General features: G+C 40.5%; 1 protein-coding gene across 1 annotated transcript; it reads right to left on the reverse strand.

Annotated features, from left to right (window-relative positions):
* Nucleotides 1–251: 251 nt before the first annotated feature.
* PDZK1 (PDZ domain containing 1) lies at nt 252–11094 on the reverse strand. Its single transcript, XM_005017645.6, has 9 exons — nt 10976–11094; nt 6975–7186; nt 6395–6662; nt 5348–5484; nt 4211–4406; nt 3760–3956; nt 3190–3384; nt 2098–2397; nt 252–1102 (listed from the first exon to the last, which is right to left on the reverse strand). Exons 2-9 carry the CDS (start codon nt 7182–7184, stop codon nt 1031–1033), a joined length of 1575 nt encoding a protein of 524 aa, XP_005017702.4. The 5' UTR covers nt 7185–7186; nt 10976–11094; the 3' UTR covers nt 252–1030.
* Nucleotides 11095–20667: the final 9573 nt, after the last annotated feature.

The following is a 20667-nucleotide window of genomic DNA, read 5'->3' on the forward strand; positions in this document are numbered from 1 at the left end:
CTATGCCTTGTTTACCTTCTCTGTTATAAATGTGTTTACCTTATATGTTGTAAGTTTGGTATTCCCCACTACCTGCCTATTCTTATACAGTAGCCTGTTTCCCCTTCTTGATGTTATTCAAGGCATAAAAGTAAATTTTATTCATGTGACTTGAACTTGCAGCTTCCCATAGACACTCTCACAGACATTGTTATAAAATTCTTCTGGAACACAGCTCATAGGTGATAAGGGTAAGACCTGGGGGAAAAAAATAACCACTTTATAAACAATTTATTTCTGTATTGTCTTTGGCGTACAGGAAGGAGGCAAAGAGTACAATAGCAGTATTACAGAGCCATTTATGTCACATCCAAGACAATGTGATGTTAACTTGGAATGAGACAAACTTGCGTGACTGAATTACACTTCTAACTACCAAGATCCACAACTGTAGGCAGAGAGAATAGTGCTTAATGATTTTGCATTACAAATTATGAATTTAGCTTAATGTTTGAAAGAAATTTCTGCAGTGTTAGTAGGAGAAAGGAGTGTAATAGACAGCGTACATCAGCTCATGACATATCGCAGCGGTTGTACTGCCATAAATATAGCACAGATTGTTGCCACCGAGATCAAGTTAACGGGCTTGGATTAGAAAGAGAACTGCCTCTCCTGGGAGATGGCGAGGAAACAGTTACTCTTTATTAAGAGCTTATCTTTAAAAGGCTCAGATACTTACGAATTTATGAAATGTTTTCTCCCTTTGCTACAGCATACTTAACTGTATACCTCTACTTACTAAAGCCTTTATGGATGTAAATGACTGACTCCCCACTTCACAAAGCAGAAAGCCAATTGCAGCATGTTAAATGACTGCATGTTACACTGAAGTGCTTATTTCAGGCAGCTGCATTTCAGCAAGTTATTGTGGTCCCTCACGGGTATGGAGGACTCCTAGGGGTAGCCAAGTCTTGGAGGTGTAGTAACAAAGAATGATTGAAGAAAGAGTATTTGGAAGACTTTTTATTTGTTCTCATCATAATTTGACTCCTCAGAACCTTGTGTCGTCACTGTTGTCTGTTCCTGCTGAGGCGACTGAATGTGAAGAAGAGGATGAACTTGCCTGCAGAGGAGTAACAAATAAGTTCTGAATTATTTTTAGTTCATAAACATGCTGGGTAGTCTGCAGTGTCATGAAGGCCTCTTGCTTTAATCTGTACTAATCATACATTTGTTTGGATGACAAAATGAGCCAGCAAATGGGATTTTTGTCATTGAAGTGCTCTTTGGTTACTTATGTTTAACAGAGAAAATTGTTTAACAAAGATTTCCTATTGTTTGAATCCTGTATTTGCTGAATTTGCACACAAAAATGCTGCTGACTTCAGATCTGCAAAATGCTGCTTGGTGACTAAGGAACTTTTGAAAAAATCTTGCAGCTGGACACTTGCAGACAAAGGTAATGAAAAATAGATAGGAGGCAGTATTGGTCTTATTCTTCCCTGACTGTCTCTCTTGCATGATTAAAAAAAAAAAAAAAAAGTATTGAAGATTGACCACTCAGAGGGTTCAAAATGACTGTTTCAAGAAGAAATACCTTGCTACTTTTCTGACTTGTGTCACGCTTAAGTTTCCTTCTACCATCATAATGTGAGCAAGATAATTTAAAATCTGCACACTTCTTAGAAATTGTCATCATAACCTGTCAATTGCTCTTTACAAAATGATTTGTTTTGAAATATTCCACCTTGTTTCCCCTGAAGCAGGTTATGCTTTTTGGTGTATTTAAGCACCTTTTTTTTTTTCCCCTGCACTTTAATGATTTGTATTGCCTCATTAAGACTCACAATGTATGGATTATTTTATTTCACAATATCCCCTGTATGTTTCTTTCTGCAATTTTATCTTGCATTAAAGATACTCACTTGCAGTATGTGTGGGGAAGGGATGAGTTGTTTACAATAATCAAATCACAGCTTCCCTATTAATAACAGACTGACTTGAAAAGAACAACACAAGTTAAAGATCCTAGTCCAGGTATACATAGTAGGTAAAAAAAAGTTCTTTTCCTGTCTGCTAAATGGTACCTGGACATCTGTGAAATACAATGTTACTCACCCTTTCTCTTGGTTCAGGGGAGGTTCGTTCGGACTCTGCTGGTATGGTTTCTGCATAAGCAGCAGGTTCAGAAGTGTCATGGATTGGATCTGCCATAGAGGCTGTGATGGGAATGTTCTGGTCCTGGAAGTATTTGTATGCATCTTTGCTGCACACCAGTACTGTTAGCTTGTCACCACTGCTTTGGATTCTTGCCACCACTTTGTCATAGGACTCATTCATCACATTCTCCCCGTTCACTTCCACCAAAAAGTCATTATTTTCTACACCTGCTGTGTCAGCTGGCCCGTGGCTTTGTACCTGCAAAGGCAAGTTCAAATTGATATTAGCATAAAACTTGAGGAGATGCATTAGCAACTTATGGCTAGCTAGACTGTTGTGTTACTGCTCATTTTTTGTTGTTAGTTTATGTAACAGCAATGTTACATAAACATTGTGTAACGTTGTGGGGCAGGAAACAAATAGATTGGAAGAAGTAATAGGCCTAGTCATTATCCACATAGAACCCATCTGTTTGAGGTTTAAGATGCATCTGGATTTTTTTTATAAACTTTCCTTATAGGTGGCATGGTAGAATCATAAAGAAAAGGTGAAAAAAACAATTTTTGTATTATTGGCAGTAACTTAAATTTAACTTTACTACATTTGACAGATTATTAATGAGTGGAACCCCTCAATAAAACTAAAGACATTGATTAAAAATTTGAGATAACAGAAATTTGACTCTTAGACACTGAATTCCATAGGTCACATCTTAATGTCTGTAGGGAATCCTATAGCTCAAAAATACCTATTTAAAATACTAATTTTAGCATGCCAAGTTCATGAATAAAAACAAAAATGAGGCAAAACCTGGATTCTGCTTCCTTTTAGGTATCTAACGGAATGAGGTTTTTTTTTTTGGTGTTAACATTTAATCTTGGTCCTCCAGTATTGGCTTGACTTTAACAATTACAGCTCATATCCAAGTGAGCTGGAGGAAGAGACTTGTCTTTTTTGTGGCATTTCTTGAATGCATTTACACCACGGAAGGGAGGACACTGCCCAACAGACTACCCAAGCATTTTGTTGTTCATCGTCCTGCATTAGTACCTCATTAATAAAGAGTCCAGGTTTGTTCTTGGCCATGTTTAAACTGAAGCCAAATCCATTAGGCCCTTTCACCATCTTGCAGATTCTTGGTTTGTGGTTCACTTTCTGCTCACTGTGCAACTCCACTTTTTCCTCTGTTTTAGCTGGAGTTGGATCTTTTCCTCTGTTGTAGTATGAATAAGGAGAAATCTGAGCCTGAAAAAACAGTGACAAAGGAAAGTTTAATATAGAAACTTCTACTGCAAAATTTGTAGCTTTTATGCTAACTATGCTTTATTTGAAACCTTTTTTAATGATTCAGATTTAAGCTGCAATGAACTACTTTTTGCTGTTACTTTCTGTTCAAGTAGAAAACTAGAATGTTGATCCATGTGATAAGCTTTGTTAAGTGTTTTCTTCAAAAGGGTACACAGCAACGTAGGTCTGATTTTGCTGAAGTATGGGTACGTCTTAGACATTTGCTTCCAGATGAAGAAGTCTCTGCCAGAGCAGACTGGTTGTTTTGTTGCTGCTTCTGTCTCTTTTTAATGATGAATTATGATTCTTTAGCAGTAACTTGCATTTTCTTACCAGTTTGTACATGGCGTCAGTCTCCTTATCCACTACCAGTAGTGTGGGTTTGGTCTCAGATTGTTTAATCTTTCCCACTACGCTCTCATGATCCAAAGCATCCACTCGCTCACCATTGACAGCTACTAAGATATCGTTATCTTTGAGACCTGCCTTGGCTGCTGGGCTCTTGGAATCAACATCCTTGATTACATGATCTAAGATCAGAAAAGAAAAAAAGATGAATGTGAAGGAGTACGCTTGGTAAGTGTAACGTTATTTTGTATAGTAAAGACTATTCACTGAGGGTTGAAGCAGTTTTCCAAGTGTAGTCTTGTTTGCAACAGGTCTGTTGAGGATTTCTTTGAGGTGAGTACGAAGAAGCCAGACAAGGAGAATGAGGTTTGCAAACCCTGTACAGGAATAAGCTGTATAGCAAAAGACATGGTCTGTGTGTTAACTTGGTTCTTACCACCGGTGTTTTGTTCCAAACGTAGATAAAAGCCATAACCATTTTCTCCTTTCTGGAGCTCAATAAGTCGTGGTTTGAGGGGAAGCAGTTCTAGGCTGGCTCTCTCTTTGTTCAGTGTCATCTTCTGGCTTGTGTAATAGCGGTCTGTTTCTTCATTTGAAAGTAGAAACATTACGCAATTTCCAGAATTCTTTACCTGCATAAGTACATGAACAGTCTCAGTCAGATGTGACCCCTTCAACAACATGTAGGAATTGTAGCTACCTCAGTAACTGGTATACTGATAGGCCAATGGTGTGAGTACTCTTGGTCCTCTTTCATGTCCCTCTATTACTGCTTCTAAAGTCTTTTGGGTCTGTTCAACCTCTTCCTCTAATTCTGTCTTTCTCCAGTTCCTTTCTAGATTAATGAGTGCCCTCTTCACTGATCTTAACTGACATCAATCTGCAGCTGATGCTGTAGTAGCCCATGAAACACAAGTGTTGCACGGTTCCATAGTAGTGTGCACTCAATAGTGTTTCTGGCACACCAGAGCATGCTGCCTGCCTCACGGCCCTCTGAAATCTCTTCAGCTCCAGCTGTGCTTTAGCAATGCCAACAGTGGGAAGCTGGGAGCCTCATTAGCAATGTTCTTTGCAGCTGAGGCCAGGCAGTGAAATTACTTGCAGTTTAATTTTCATTAATTGTGGACTTCTTAGTAGGAGAAAGGAACTGCTGTCTAAAAACATGAATTTACCCTGTTCCATGCTAACTGTATCATCAGAGAGTTCCCCCTCTTCCTGCCCTGAAAGCCACATCTGATGTCCTGTCCTCTTACTACTGGGAGTATTTCCAGGACATCTAGAAACAGAGCATGTTTTATTTAACAGGATTCTTGGCAACAGTATAGTTCTGCTATTTAGCTCTTTTTTTTTGGCCTGTTTTGATGGCAGTATTCATTCAGAGTCAATTCAAGAGGCCGCATGACATCGCAACCAGAGCAGAGGGGTACTCTGCCGTGCTGATCATACACAAACAGTAGCTTCCGAGATTTAGTGTGAAACATTTAAACTAGCCAGATCTGCCTCCTCAGTAACCCTGACAAGTTGCTGTGAAAGCGGGCCAGAACAGGAGATGAATCAGTATGCAAACAAATACCTTTTCCACCACTTCCTCGTGTGTGTCATTTTCCACATTTTTTCCATTGATTTCAATCAGGCGATCGTTATTCTGGACACCAGCCTTTGCAGCTGCTCCTTGTGATGACAGATCTACTAGGAACAACCCCTTCTTACCTGAAATAGATGAAAACTCAGTACACAGGGTAATTCACTGAAACATGGCTGAATTTGATGGTTAAGGAAGTCCAGCCCTGGTGTCCTTAGACACTTTTGATCTCTGCTTATGTGCAAATTGTAGTGGCACTGTAAACCTTTAATGTAGTCACACCTCTGTCTCTTATTCTACCCTGGAAAAATCACTTCTGTGGGGGAGGAAAGCATTTTCTTTTTTTCATTGCCTGCAGCTCAAATAATCTTATTCCTCTACCAAAAGGGTTTTGCATATATTTCACATGCATTTCTCAGTCAAAAGGGCTGATGAAGATAGCTGAAAGAATTTTTATTTATTTTTGGCAGTTTGAAGTGAGGAGCTGCATTTAATGTTGTTTTATACACTTCAGAATTTCCTGTGTTTGGAAGGCTTCCATGTTTGGCCTTTCAATTATACTGTGCTCTGAAATAAATACCATCTTTATAGAGTTGATGCTTTCCAGAAGGCTTACCTATTCTGTTGACTGGCCTTGGGGAAAAATAGGCATGCGTGAAAGAGATTGAAAACTCCTCACTTTTTAAATGAAATAAATCAGGAAAAGCATTTGGTCTTCCTTCTATTACAGCTGTCCAGAACCTTGTGTGGTAGTTTTTGAGGTGATTTGGAGGAATAGAACAGGACTTAAAGCAGCAGTTTTAATCTATGTCTGATATTCAAGCCTGTGCTGCAGAAGTTGATCTCTGCACCCCATAAAAAATGTGCTCCTCAAAAAAAACAACATATGCTGTACAGAAATGGGCTGGAGATGGATCTGAAACCACCTCACTGCTTACTTCCCCTCTGCTAGCAATAACGGTTTGTGTGCTCCTACAACAGTGTTTTCCTCTGTCTCTGCTGTCACATACATGCCATCTCCCCTCCCAGAGCTCTCACCTTCTATGGTTTTCAGGGAGAAGCCATAGCCCTTCTCCTCCTTCACTAAGTAGCAGAGCCGGGGTTGTAGAGCTGGAGTGATTGCTCCATTGGCCATGGGTGGTGTGGCCTGCTGCTGCTGCTTCTTCTGCTGCTGCTGCTGTCCTTTTGACACCTTTTGACCCAGGTCTTCCAAGTTCACTCCCTCCTTTTCTGCCTTTTTATAGGATGCTTCATCCAGAACAAGAAGTACAACAGATTTCCCGCTGTTCTTCACAATCTCCACTACCTGTAGTGAAGAAAGTGAAATGGCAAACAGATGCTAGAGTGATTGACCTAGAAGATTTCTCCAGAAAGGATTACACTGTTTTACTGGTTTTGTTGTCACATTCCTCTGCTTATACACTATGGAGGCACCTCAAAGGCATTTCATGCCCATAGTGGGTGATAAATGATGCAGGGAGATATCCAGAGCAATTGGCTCAACTCTTGGGCTTCCTAGCTGCAAATGCCATAAAAATGGAAGAGAAAGCTTTCCATAACGGCAGTGGGTCTGGGTCGTGGAGGAGTGGTGTGGATCCCAGATTAAACAGAGATGTACCTGTGTATGTTCCTCCTTGTCCACAAACATGCCGTTAACCCTGAGGACTCTGTCTCCATCCTTCAAGCCAGCCTTTTCAGCTGGACTGTTCTTTTCCACATTCCGGATGAGATGTCCTGCTGTGTCCTTCTCAATACGCAGGGAGAATCCGTAGCTCTTTTGTTTTTTTCTGGTCACTTTACATTCTCGGGGGTGGAGAACAGAAGTCATCTCTACCAAACAGGATGGAAAAGATAAGTGTGAGCAAAAATAGCAAGCTGACCTAGATGTGTTCCCTCTAAATATATTCTGAGACAATTTGCTTCAGAATTCTTGGAGTTTTGTTTCTCTGGAAATCCAGCTGTACAAAGGGAGAAGGAACAAATCCTTTTTCCTTCTCCCTCCTTGCTTATTTTGGCTCTATCTAAAAGCAAATTAAGCAAGATGAAGAGCTGGAAGAAAGCAGTTGTCTGCCTGTGGTAACATGGTGAAAACTGAGGTGAGAATTTAACAACAGAATTTTGTCTTACAGAGGAAAATTAATGGCTGCACCAAAATATTGGAACACTATAGAGAAGTTAAGTGACAGACAGAAATTTCACAAGATGGTAGAGGTTGGAAGGTGTGTCTGGAGGTCATCTGGTCCAACTCCTGCTCAAACTGGGCTACCTAAAGCAGGTTGCCTGAGACCATGTCCAGGTGACATTTGAATATATCAAAGGAGGGATACTCCACAACCTCTTTGGGCAACCTGTGCAGACAGAAGAGCAGGTGGAATCAAGGAAGGACCTCATACTAATGAGGCATTACTGCAGGAAAAGAAATTGTAACTGGAGTGTTGTTGACGAGGTCACCCTTGGTGACAGACTTGCATTGGAAGGTTGAAGGGAAAGACTTTAAAGGAACTAGCTAGACCTTTGTCTCCAAGAGCTACAAAGCTTTTCCAGCTGTTTGTTAGCTCTACATCTCAGTTTCCAAACAAAATGGTGTATTTAATTTTTTATTTCTGTTTTCTTTAGAAGTTACTGGTAGAGTCAAAGTTCTTGGAGTTGCCCGTGTTTTCCTCTGCCTCAGAATCTTAATAAAAAGACTCTGATTCTGTTGTGAAGATGAGCTAACAGAGACATTTTACCGAAGTATATTGTTATATGTGAGACTTTGGTAAGATAGTAATATAGGTTTGTATTATGAGGTCTAACAAAAGCGTGGAATATTCAGGCATACACCTGCTGACAGTGTGAATGTGCCATCTGGTAATCACTTGGAGGAGAGGTAATTTAATACTGTCTGTCTGTGTGAAATAGAGGACTTGGGCTGCTATACTTATCTTACTCTTCTCAAATGAATCCTGAAATGACCATAAAGCCTCAGTTTGCTGCCTGTCTGCAAAACTTTGTCTCCAACCATAATGACCTTAACAATGCAATGAGACATCAATCAACATAAACATGTAACACTGTGTGGGAAAGGAAGGGAAGAAATTAAATTTGGTTTTGGATGTGGCAGGCTGCTGAAATGTTGGCAGTAGTTTGATTCAAATGATTTCCCAATGAATTTGTGACAATTGGAGCAGAATTTCCAGTTGGTGTCTCCAGGGTGCTGTGTTACTTTCCCAGAGAAGTCGAGGCCAGCTGGTTAAGGATTGATGCTGGGGATTGCTACTGAACTGCTATTAGGCAGCAACCTTTGTCCTCTGAATGTTCAGGAACAAATCTTCCTAGAGGCTGTGTCAAGGCACGTGTCAAGGCCAGGAAGTTGTTTGAGGATGTGCAATATGGTTTTACTGTTTTTTACAATGCCTGATGAACCTGATAACTTCATGATGAGTGGACTGGCTCTGTGACAGGCAGAGAACAGTGGATGCTGATCTCCTTAACTTTTGCAATACCTTTGAGACAGTCTCTTGTGCAGCCAATGTAGCTGATTTGGTGACATATGGACTGGATCTAATTAGACAGGCAGAAAATTGGCTGGGCCGTTAGGTTCAGGAGGTTTTGATCAATAATATTTAATCCGGCTCTTGGCTGGCTATTAGTGGCATTGTTTAGGGCTGATTACTGTGGCTGATGCTGTTTAATATCTTTGCGACATGGACAGTGAAACAGAATAGATTCTCAACAAACTGATGGATAATAGCAAACAGAGGGACAGAGGTCAATAGAACAGAGGATAGGGAAGGACCAATTTAGAGAGACCTCTACAGTCTGGAGAAATGGCATGACAGAAAACTCTTGAAGTTCAACAAAGAAAAACAGGAAAAACTCTGTATCTAGACCATGCATAACAATACAGGCTGGCTTCTGGCTGTCCAGAAGACAGTTTTGCAGGACAACACACAAACGCACAAGCTGAATGTCAGTTGTGTAGCTTTGCAGTGAAGAAGGTCAACTGTATAGTGGGCAGCATCTGACCTGTAGCCAACAGGTCAGTGGAGGCATTGCTTCCCTATTTTTGGCACTTGTGAGACCACCTGTGAGTCCTGTCTCCGGTTTTGAACTCTCTGAGTCATTAAGATATTGGAGTTCGTCCACTGAAGTGGTTCAGATTTTGGAGCACAAGATATTTCAAGAGAGGCAGAGAGATCTGGGTTCATCCAGTCTTGGGAAAAGAAAGCAAAGAGATGATCTTTATGTAGTCTTCAACTACCTAACTGGATTGTGTTGACAGCGCAGATACAGGTTCTTCTTGGAAGTTAATACTGATAGGATGAGAGGAAACAGATGAAGATTGTCTATAATAATTCCAATTATTCCAAATATTCCAATAATTCCAAAGCTTAAGGGCAGCTTTGTAATCTTGGGCGCTGTCACATCCTAGAACAAGTGCCCAGAGAGGCTGTGGAATCTCCATCCTTGGAGATACCTGGATGAGACCCTGAGCAACCTCATCTAAGCTGGCCTGGTTTTGCATGGGGGATTGGACTAGACAACCTCCAGAAGTCCCTTCCAACCTAACCTATTCTATGCTGTTATTATATAGTGAAACTCCATTTTAGGTGATGTGTATCATTAGGGTGGGTATTAGATTTGGACAGTAAGAGAGAGTTGTGGCCAAGTAACTACTCCAAAGTTCACTGTCTTAGGAAATCCTGCCAAGGATCTGTGATGGCATAGGAACAAGATGAATGATGACTACTTGCTGTGGTTGGAAAGTCCAGGTAATTAGCAAACCTGATGATCTGTGTTTTACTGGGTGGATTTTTTTTCTCTCTCCAGATAGAAGTTTGTGAGAAGGCCAAAGTTCTGTTGCAGAGATTAGATATTAATCACAACCTAATGAATACTAAGAAAATTCATGTCTGCATGCACAGATTTCCTTGCAATTCTATTTTATTTTATTATTATTATTATTTAATTTATATCACTCATATGAATAATATATGTGGAAACTTGTTTTTATTTATTTATTTATTTTTTAGAAAAATCGGTCAAGTCTCTCCATGATCTAGACAGCGGCCTACTGCTGAAGCACCTCTCTGGTTACCAGTGCCACAGGTTGGTTTTGAAGCCAAAAGTGCATTAGTTGGGCAGCACATAGAAAAGCGTGAAGGTGAGAGAGTTGACACAGATGTCACTGAAGCTGGAGAATATAGGGAATTTCATCATGTATGGTTAGGAAGGCTGCAGATCATGACTTGTTCCCCATGGTGAGGTGTTTAATGCTGTTTTGAGTCCATGCATAGGTGCATTGGGACTAACTCCATTCAGGGATGGCCCGCCCTATTCTTTGGACATTGGTATGCATCAAATCATATTGACCTCAACTACAGCTCAAAGCAGTTTTTCTTGACAAACACTGGGACCTTGTGTTAAACCAGTGGTACACAAAGGTGAAGGAAGAGTAAGCTTTTAGAGGAAAGAATATTTCTTCATATGTAGAAATGGAAGGAAGGTTACGTTGGGCTGACTACTACTATTTTCACTTCATGCAAGCTTTACATGCAAGATTATCAGGTTCATTAAATGGAGGAAGAGTTCATTAAATAGGGGAAGAGAGATTAGCAAAAAAAAGGAATGTCTTACCTGTATGTCTGTGATGTCTGTGTGGAGAAGCCTTCACAGGAATTCTCTTTTGCTCCTCTCCCTCCTGTGGCTATACCTATAGGTAAGTATGGACTTTGATTGGGCAAAGGTTGATTTAAAAGGTGATTTATTTAACCAAGTTTCACTGAATATGTTTAATGCCTTGATAACCTGCCTTGTCCTTGCCTGCAGAATTGCAAATCACATGCATTTTGCAGAAGCTTTGGAATCTCTTCTACTCATAATTATATTTGGAAACTCAGTCAAGGAGGTGATCTGAGGCAAGCCTGATCTTTGCTCTGGGCAAGAACCTTCTCCAGCTATAAGAAACGTCTTAAAAAGAGCAGTTTTGCATTGTGGTGTGTTGTCCACTAGTTAGTATTTGACTGCAGATCAAGATGTTCCCAGTTCAAATCACCCATGTTGGGTGCCAGATAAAGGGCTGTGGTGGGTTAACCTTGGCCAACAGTCAGATGCTCATCTAGCTGCTCTCTCACTTCCCTCTTCAGTGGGACAGGGGAAGAAAATAGGATGAACAAGTGTGAGGAATCTGAAACACTGAGAGTAATTGTGAGAGGTGCAATGTACAGAGAAATGATGATTCACCATTGAGGACATCACACAAGCTACCTGTGGATGCAACACATGCACCGCAATCAAGCAACCCATGTGAGTAAAGCGTCCTTGGAATAGAGGGTGGTGGCTGGGATATTGATATGGTGAGGCTTAGCAGATTGGCTGAATAGGGCCACTTCCATAAGCCTGCCAAGGCACGTGATACATGTGCGTGGTGCATGCTGCTACTAGGTGGCCAGAAGCACATGCTGTAAACCATGCCACTGCCTAAAACATCATCCTGAGTCTTATAAGTCAGATTCTGTGGCACAGTACCCCAGAAAGAACTGAGTCAGTGCTACTCAGTTCTAAAACCAAAACCAAAAACAAACAAGCAAACTTTTTTTACTCCTAGGCCAAGAATCAAGGAATTAGTTTGGTGAATCACATCTTCTATCACACACAAACCTCTGGAAGGATTGGATACAATGGACTCTTGAAGACTGTGGTGGGAGCATTGAGCTCTGGGAATGGCAGCAGATGGATGTAAATTTAGCAGAAGCCACTTAGCTAGTGTTAACTGGTGGATCTGTTAACAGTCCTGGTCCTGCCAAAATAAAATCTCTTCATACAGTGGGAGGAGATCAGGTCCCTGTAGTGCATGCAGGGACACAGGAAAGACAGCATGGGTTGCTCTCCCCTGGGGAAACGAAAAGCCATTTGTGGTATTGTCTTTGCTCATGGATCAAGGTGTGCTTGGTAGTTAATGTGGAATGGTGGGGAAATTTGGTGTGTACCTCAAGGATATTTATCCTTGCTGGAAAACAGTGTGGGATTTGACTTGCACGGTATAGTAAGCAATACAGCAGGAACTATCTGAACCAAAAAGGAATGAGCCTCTCAGGAAACTGTGTGAGTACAGTGGTGACCCAGACTAAGCCAGTCTTGGTGCCCAATGAACCAATATGATACTTCTTCTGTCCTGAGTGATGTCCTTGACAGATGGCATGAAAGTCCAGAGGACATGTAGCTGTATCAGGTTATGTGGGACCTGAGCATGATGAAAATGGCATGGGATTAGGGGTTGAGATCGTATGGAGTCTGGCTGGGACAGAGCTAACTTTCTTCCTTGGCAGCCTGTATGGTGCTGTGCTTTGCATTTGCAGTTGAAACAGTGTGGAGAACACACCAGTGATTTGGCTGTTGTTGAACTGTGTGCAGATCGTCAAGACTTGCTCCACCCCTCAACCCCAAAAATGAGTAGTCTGGGTTGAACAAATTGTTGGGAGAGGGCAGAGCTGAGAGAGCTGACACAGAGTGACTGAAGGGATGTTCCATGCCATCTGAGGTCACACATAGCATTAAAAGCTTGGGGAAAGGAGGAGGGAGGAAGGCTATCTTTGGTTATGGTATTTGTATTGCCAAACACCTTTTATGTTTGTTGACACTCTGCTTCTCAGCGAGTGGCTAAAGATCCGCCCGCCCATAGGAAGTAGTGAGTGAATTCTTCTTTTTGATTTGTTTGCATGCACAACTTTTGCTGCACATAAAACTGTTGTTATCTTGATATCTGAATCTTGCCTTCCTGTTGTTTTCTCCCTATCCCATGGTGGAGAGGCAGGTTGTGTATTTGGCTGTTGGCCCGTGTAAACCCACTGAATATATCTTATTCACTGGACCAAAACATCTGCAGGATCTGCTGATAGACATGGACTGAACTGATGGTGTTTCTGAAGTGGGGGAAGCCTAATTGGAGATCTTGCTATGCTAAGGTATTTAGCGATTGATAGTGTGAAGTTTGTGTTACAAAGTCTCATTCAGTTTTAGAAAGCTTTAAAATGACTGATTTCCCTGATTAGTTTGCTGTGGAAATGGATTATTAGAAATAACACCTGTGTTTTCCATGGCTGTCTGTTCAATTCAGACGAAAGGTAATAGAAATAAGCATAACCTATGTGTGTAGCAACAGGAAAGGCATCAATGCTATAAAAGCCTTAATGTAATCCACTTAGAGTAAGTGGATTTGCAAGCCTGTTGTGACTACGAGTTGTTCCTCTTCGTATACCTTGTAGTCTAGAAACCTATGCAAGTGAGTCTCAATGTTGTAAACACTAGACAAATGTAGTCAGACCCTGCATAAGGTGGTTTTGCAGTCTTTCAGACAAGTGAGACAAAGATTGCGTAAGGAGGAAGATAGAAAAGGAGATTCACAGCAGCTCACAGTTTCGTAGCTAAGCACAGGGAGGATGTGAGCACATACAAGGATTTCAGGTCAGCACATAAGGAAACAGCACAGCATGTGAAATGATGTCAGAAGGTATTTTGTGGTTGTAGTGCCACTGTGATAGTTAGCTGAGGTTGTCTGGGGTCCAGACTAGATTTTTTTCAAGAATAAGGTGAAAGAAAATTGAAGGAGGAACATCTAGCAGTCAGCAGAACACTTAGGAGCTTCTGGCATGGTGAGCTGGTAAATGAGGTAAATGCTGGTGAGGTAAATTACCAAGGCTGGTAAATGAGAATGGGGAGGGGGAGGTTCTTTGAGTTGGGTTCTCTGAATTGAGTCTTGGTCTGGTGGTTAGCCCTAGAAGGTTAGCCCTGGACAAGAAGTTGGATGGGATGATGATGACAAGTCACAAAGAGGATATTATCTCCATGTGCACTCAAGAACAGGACCCTGCATGCGTTAGAGTCCCTGTGGGACTGAGGTGTAAATTGTGTGGAAGGTGTTCTAGTGCATCCAATGCTGACAAGCTCTTGGTACCATAAAATAAAAAATATTTAAGACAATAAATATAAAAAATATTTAAATAAAAAATAAAAAATATTTAAGACAGGAACAGAATAAAGGTGGCTTACAATATCTCCTGTTCTGGTTCTTCAGGCTTTTGGAAGAGTGTTCTCAAGCATATTCATACAGCTACAAAAATGAGGAACCTAACTTAAAAAAAAAAAAAAAAGAAAAGATATTTAAAAATTTTGAAGCATATGGATCTCTGGACAAAACTCCAAATTTGCAGGACTCTTATGTTGCAGGAGTTAGTCACAATGAGTTAAGTGATGTGGTTCTGTTAGCACATGGACTAGAGTTTGCAGGCATGCTTACTCCAAGGTATGTTCCTCTTCATCTATAACATAGTTGTGGTAATATAAGGACCTTTGTTCCTTTCCTTGCTAGGGGTAACATTGACAATATACTTGCAATTGTTCTTTTTGCAAGACCTTTCTGATATTCACTCAGAAGAAATCCTGTTACCAAAGATATTTTTTAATCTGCTAAATTTTAGATTTATGTTGGAAATAAACATTTTCTATCAGTTGTGAGTAGTCACATTGTTTTCCCAGCCATTGGTAAATGGAGAAAAGCACCTGTGTTTTTAACACTGGTGCTTACTAGAATCTCTGACTTTACCTAAATTCATAGGTTTTGAAAACTCTTAGTCTCCTTCCCACAAAGAACCCTCCCCAAAGCAAAAACTTAGCACTTTCTTTTGCTTCCAGCAGGCCAGCTAGTATAGTAGCATTATACCTATAGATGTTTTGGGATTGTAGGTCTGAGGCACCTTATTTTCATTGTCTGAAGGCTTTCAAAGGAGTTGACTTGAGCATATTAGCAGAAAGTGCCACTGTATCCTGTTCACACATTCTCTGTAAAGACCTGAAGAGCTGTCTAACTTCAAGGAAGGGTGAGTGTGTCTTCTGCTGGCAACTGAGCAATGGTGACAATAAATGTAATGGTATTTTTCCTACTTAGCATCTGAAATAGGTTGAGAGCTGTGCTGCACGTGTTCTAGTAGCCTGAAATGTGGGGGTGCGTGTGGCTTGTTTCAGGGTTTTACAGTGCTCTCAGAGTGTGTGGAGCAAAGAAAGCCAAACCTAGTACAGTTCATATTGTGCCAGAGGGCACTTTCAGTAAGTGCTATTTGCCAAAATCTCCTTTGTCAGGAAACATGATCCAGGTCACTTTTTGGCCATGTTTTGGACACAGATGTGAGCTGTGTGTACGGACCTCTACAGCACACTGGTGCCAAGATGATGGGCTCTGTCTAACTGTTATTCGTGTCTAACGAATTCATACAGGCTCATGTTTGAGTCTAAAACAAAAAATAAAAAAAAATGTTTTTAGATTCTGAACCACTTCCAATTTCTTTTTAAGCCTTTCATTATTTATTATGTTATTTTAAATCATGGCTGACACTAAGATTCTGTTGGAAGATGGTGAAGGAACATCTTTCATGGCCATTCCACTGGATGAGAGGAGTAGAAAACAGGGCTAGTAATGAATGACAGATTGGTGAAGTAAATTTTTGAAGTTTATAATACCAATATATAAAGTTACAAAGCTTTGACTAAAAGGTAATTTTTTTATTAAGAATGTATTTCATATGTTTAGTTCTGAAAATAAGGTTGTCATCAAATGATACACATCACCACCAGTGTTTTTCTCTTGACAAAAGGTTTATGTGGATATTTTGCATTAAAAACATTCCCTCTCTCTAATACTTAATGATGCTTACTATACTGATCAGAGCTGAACTTTCTTGCCTGGGACCATGTACACCTCTTAAAAATCCATGTAATGAAGCATTACTAAATAATGGTTGTTTACTTATATTGCTTACCATGTACTTGCTAAGCACAAGCTCACTCATTTCCTTGCAGTGCCATCCTTGGATTCTTAAAACATAAACTAGTTAATGAAAATTGATTTTCAAATGCAGCACACTGGGAGAAAAAAAGCTCTTACTCATGTCCTCTTTTTGTGAAGTTGTCCCCTATTCCTTGCAAAATATTTTTCCCCTGTAATTGAGGTCCTGGAAAGTGGTACGCCTGGTTTAAACCACCACAACCCAGTGTATTAAGAAGACACAATATCCCTTTCAGTTTATATTAATACACAGGGCTGTGATGGCTGAAGGCTGTGCTCCATAACTTCTGTCACATAGAGGTATGGTGTCTGATGTTCCTTTTCCTATGCAAAGAGGCAGCAGCCTCTTCAGCTCCGTCTTTCTTTCTACAGCTAAGTCTGACAGGGATTGTGAATCAGAGCCTTGGACTGTTTTAAGGTCTCCTTCAGTAGGGTAATATGAGATGTTTTATATTTGTTCTCATATTTAAGCTGTTCAAAAATCAGTATAGCCCTTTCCTTTTGCCCTTTATTTTACCAGTGATGTTTTCCCACTATGACCAGACAAGTATTATATAAAACACCATGTGATGTGATAATAGAAATATTTAGCTCACTGAAATCCTCCTTAATCATGAGGCAAAGTCCATTTGATTCACTAAATGAATATTCATCAGTCATCCTGCACGTAGCTAAATGGTAATTAAATCTTTCTTTTCTGGTGACCACATGCTTCTGATATGGTGAAAAGAGTCAGGGAAATAAAGGAGAAGCAAACAGGAATGATGTTACCATCCTGCTGGTCTTGGGTGAGGAAGGGGAGAATATCCCTCCTAGTTTTTTGGGTTTCTGTCTTCCTAAATAAATAAATAAATTGCTGTCCCTGTATTTACAGCAAAGAAAGGTGTTCTGTTATCCTCTAGACCCGTCAGTGAGGAATTACAGTGGCAGTTCTCTTCCCTCAGGCTTTGCTGTGTGTGTTTTACATATGGAAATGCTTTCCATAGTGTTCTTTCCACTTGAGAACATGAACTATAAACAATTATTTCCTCTTTAGTTATTACATAAATATTCTCTATTGATAAAGAATTTGTGATATTAGATGCTGACTTTTTTTTTTTTTTTTTTTTTTTTTTTTTACAATTAACAATGAAGTGTCTGTGTAGTTTCTTTTGCTGCTGTGTCAGACAGAAATCAATGTTAAAACATGGAAATTTCTGTTAAAACAAAAATTTAAAGGTCTTCAAAATGAAGTGAGTTGAGTCAGCTTTTAGGTGGAGGTATCCATCCATAACAAATAGATGTGTGCATGTGTGTATTTACATGCAGGCACAGAAACCAGGCTGTCTGCAGGACTGTTTAGGTAACAGTGACTGAAGCTGAAGTTGAAGTTCTATTAATGCTGTTCAAATGGCAATACCTTTGGCAGCCTTTTCGTCCGTCTAGCCCTGGTAATATGCAGGAAGACTTTTCTTTCCAGCTTTTTATGTTGGACATTTTTCGACATGTCCTCGGTTCTGCTTTTTAATCAATTCAATGTTCTTTGGACATGCAAGATATGAAAAAGACATAAAAAATAATGTAATTCTACCAGTCATCTTTTTCCATTCAGCACATATTTTTCTGTTTCCTAGGATAGGAACCCTTATAAAACTGTGGGTTTTGTTTTGTTTTGATTTTAGATCTGTTGTATGAGCATTTCTAAACATCTGGACACTGATTTTTTGAATTTGACAGTAGCTTGTGTTCAATTTCATTTATTAAATGTACTTCACTATTTTCTTCAAGAAACAGGAGGAAGAGATACTTATACAATCACAACCAAAAAGATATATTCTTCCTCCAAAAATACAGCTCTGAGGCACAGAAGATATCCAAGCCCAAGACTTTGACAGCAACAAGTGCGAATCTCTCTCTTCCCATCTTCTATTCCCTTTCCTGCTGTCTCCCTACCCTCCCCAGTCCCCAAAGTCTGTAATCCATCCAGAAAATCCCCCTCCTTTCTGTAATACATCTATATTATTGAGTATCCTAGACTTCAGCAAAGCCTTTGACATGGTCTCCCGTAGTATTCTCCTGGAGAAGCTGGTAGCCCATGGCTTTGACAGGTACACTCTTTGCTCAATTAAAAACCAGCTGGACAGCCAGGCCCAGAGAGTGGTGGTGAATGGAGTGAAATCCAGCTGGTGACAGGTCACCAGTAGTGTTCCCCAGGGGTCGGTTTTGGGCCCATCCTCTTTAATATCTTTATTGATGATTTGGATGAGGGAATGGAGTGTACACTCAGTAAGTTTGCAGGCACCAAGTTGGTGGGAAGTGTCAATCTGTCAGAGGGTAGGAAGGCCTTGCATAGGGACCTGGACAGGTTGTATTGATGGGCAGAAGCCAGTGGGATGAGGTTCAGCATGGCTAAGTGCCAGGTCCTGTACTGTGGCCACAACAACCACATGCAGCACTACAGACTTTGGGCAGAGTGGCTGGAAAGCTGTATGGAGGAAAAGAATTTAGGGTGTTGGTAGACACTTGTCTGAACACGAGCCAGCATTGTGCCTAGGTGGCCAAGAAGGCCAACAGCAGCCTGGCTTATATCGGGAACACTGTAACCAGCAGGGCCAGAGAAGTGATTGTCCCCTTGTACTCATCTCTGATGAGGCTGTACCTCGAGTACTGTGTTCAGCTTTGGGCCCCTCACTACAGGAAGGACATCAAGGCCCTGGAGTGTGTCCAGAAAAGGGCTACGAAACTGATGAAGGGCCTGGAACACAAGTTCTCTGAGGAGCGGCTGAGGGAACTGGGGTTTTTATGGTCTGGAGATGGGGAGACTCAGGGGAGATCTTATTGCTCTCTACAGCTACCTTCTCACAGGTAACTAGTGATAGGACTAGAGGAAATGGCCTCAAGTTGTGCCAGGGGAGGTTCAGGTTGGAAATGAGGAGACGTTTCTTCTCAGAAAGAGCAGTCAGGTGTTGGGACAGGTTGCCCAGGGAGGTGGTCCCTGTCCCTGGGGGTTTCAAGGAAAGGTTGGACATGGCACTTAGGGACATGGTTTGGTGGGTGACATTGTTGACAGGGTGATGGTTGGACCAGATGATCTTGGAAATCTTGTCCAACCTTATAAATTCTATGATTCTACGATCTTATTTCACCTTGTCAGTAAAGATAATATGACATTTCAGTGCACTAAGCTATGACTGCACTGATGTCTGGAGGGGTAATGTGCATTATTCTCAGCAAATATAAATGAAGTCAGGAGAATAATTTTGACTCTTTTCTGCATGCCAAGGATTTAACTTTTACTTCATATTTTCTGCTAGGTGCATCCAATCTTTCTACAAGAAGGAATTAAACTTGTACGGTATTCCTTGACCCCTCTTGCTGCTTTCTGTGATCATAACAGAATGTCTTAATATAGCCTCGACAAAAAAGAAAAATACAAACTTGCTGTAGAAATTTCCATCTTCTTGGTCATTTTATGTCTGCTTTTGTGTTGGGGCAGTTTTTGTCTTTTACTCTGATGTGGCTTATATGACACTTATAGAAGTGTTAAGAGAAACATGGGTGTGGGTAAGGCCTGCTCTTTATTAGTTATTGTCACTTTTTGGTTTTGAAAGGCTTCTTATCTGTTATTGCAAAAAGGAAATGGCAACCACCATGCTAGGCACTGCAGAGATGCAGAATGCATCCCTTTCCCTTGGTAACCATTGAAAATATTTACTGTAAGCTTTGTGTGGAATATAAATCTAGATGCTATCTGAAAACAACATTACCTTCATATGAGGAAAAAATATTTTAGTATAAAAATATTTTAATATGGCATAAAATCTAGTAGAGTTGGTTATGAGCTTATGATTTATTTTTTTTTTTAAATCCTCTCCAAACAAGTAATGGATCCTACCAGAAATTCATGCCTAAAGACAGAATAAATCTCTTTAAAATTCATACAGAGAAAAAAGTTGGCTTTGTTGTGAGTGGGCACTCACTGGTTTTGGCAACAGCAGAACTTGTGTCAATTTCAGCCACTAGAATACACACAAACTTTCTAGTAAATGCTCACCTGCATCTTATCTAATTGCCTTTCCTGAGTGGCATGACAATATCTGGGCCTGTGTGACCATCTGAGTGTGAAATGTTCGACTGGGTTGTGAGCTGGAGCAAGCGGGGCATGCCTTCTCAGGAACCAAGGACTGAAAAAGAACAAAGCTCTTATCTTCAGACATAGCTGAAATAACATTAATCTGTTTCTTTGGTCGGAGTATCCACAGAAGGAAGAATTTAAAGATTTATGTCACTGGGGAAGCCAGAATATGTCTGAATGAAACTTCTTTGTGGCCATAAGCTCCATATTACTTGTGTCCATATAATCAGCACCAAGATCCCAAGAAATTAAGTAGACGTAGCCTAAATTCTTCTCTTGTGCTTTTTGTTTTACCTTTTATTTGGTGTGTGTGTTGTACTATTATCTCTTGATTTTCACTTGTGTGTGCGCAAGAGATTCCTAACCAATTCCTTTAAT

This window comes from Anas platyrhynchos, chromosome 1 (assembly GCF_047663525.1).
Source record: "Anas platyrhynchos isolate ZD024472 breed Pekin duck chromosome 1, IASCAAS_PekinDuck_T2T, whole genome shotgun sequence".
NCBI lineage: Eukaryota > Metazoa > Chordata > Aves > Anseriformes > Anatidae > Anas > Anas platyrhynchos.

Coding starts and splice junctions, on each gene's coding strand:
- PDZK1 (XM_005017645.6), bottom strand. CDS start 7,184: ATGACTTCTGTTCTCCACCCCCGAGAATGTAAAGTGACCAGAAAAAAA. Junction 6,663..6,974: donor ACAAGGAGGAACATACACAG/GTACATCTCTGT, acceptor TCTTCACTACAG/GTAGTGGAGATTGTGAAGAA. Junction 1,103..2,097: donor CCCCTGAACCAAGAGAAAGG/GTGAGTAACATT, acceptor ACTCCTCTGCAG/GCAAGTTCATCCTCTTCTTC.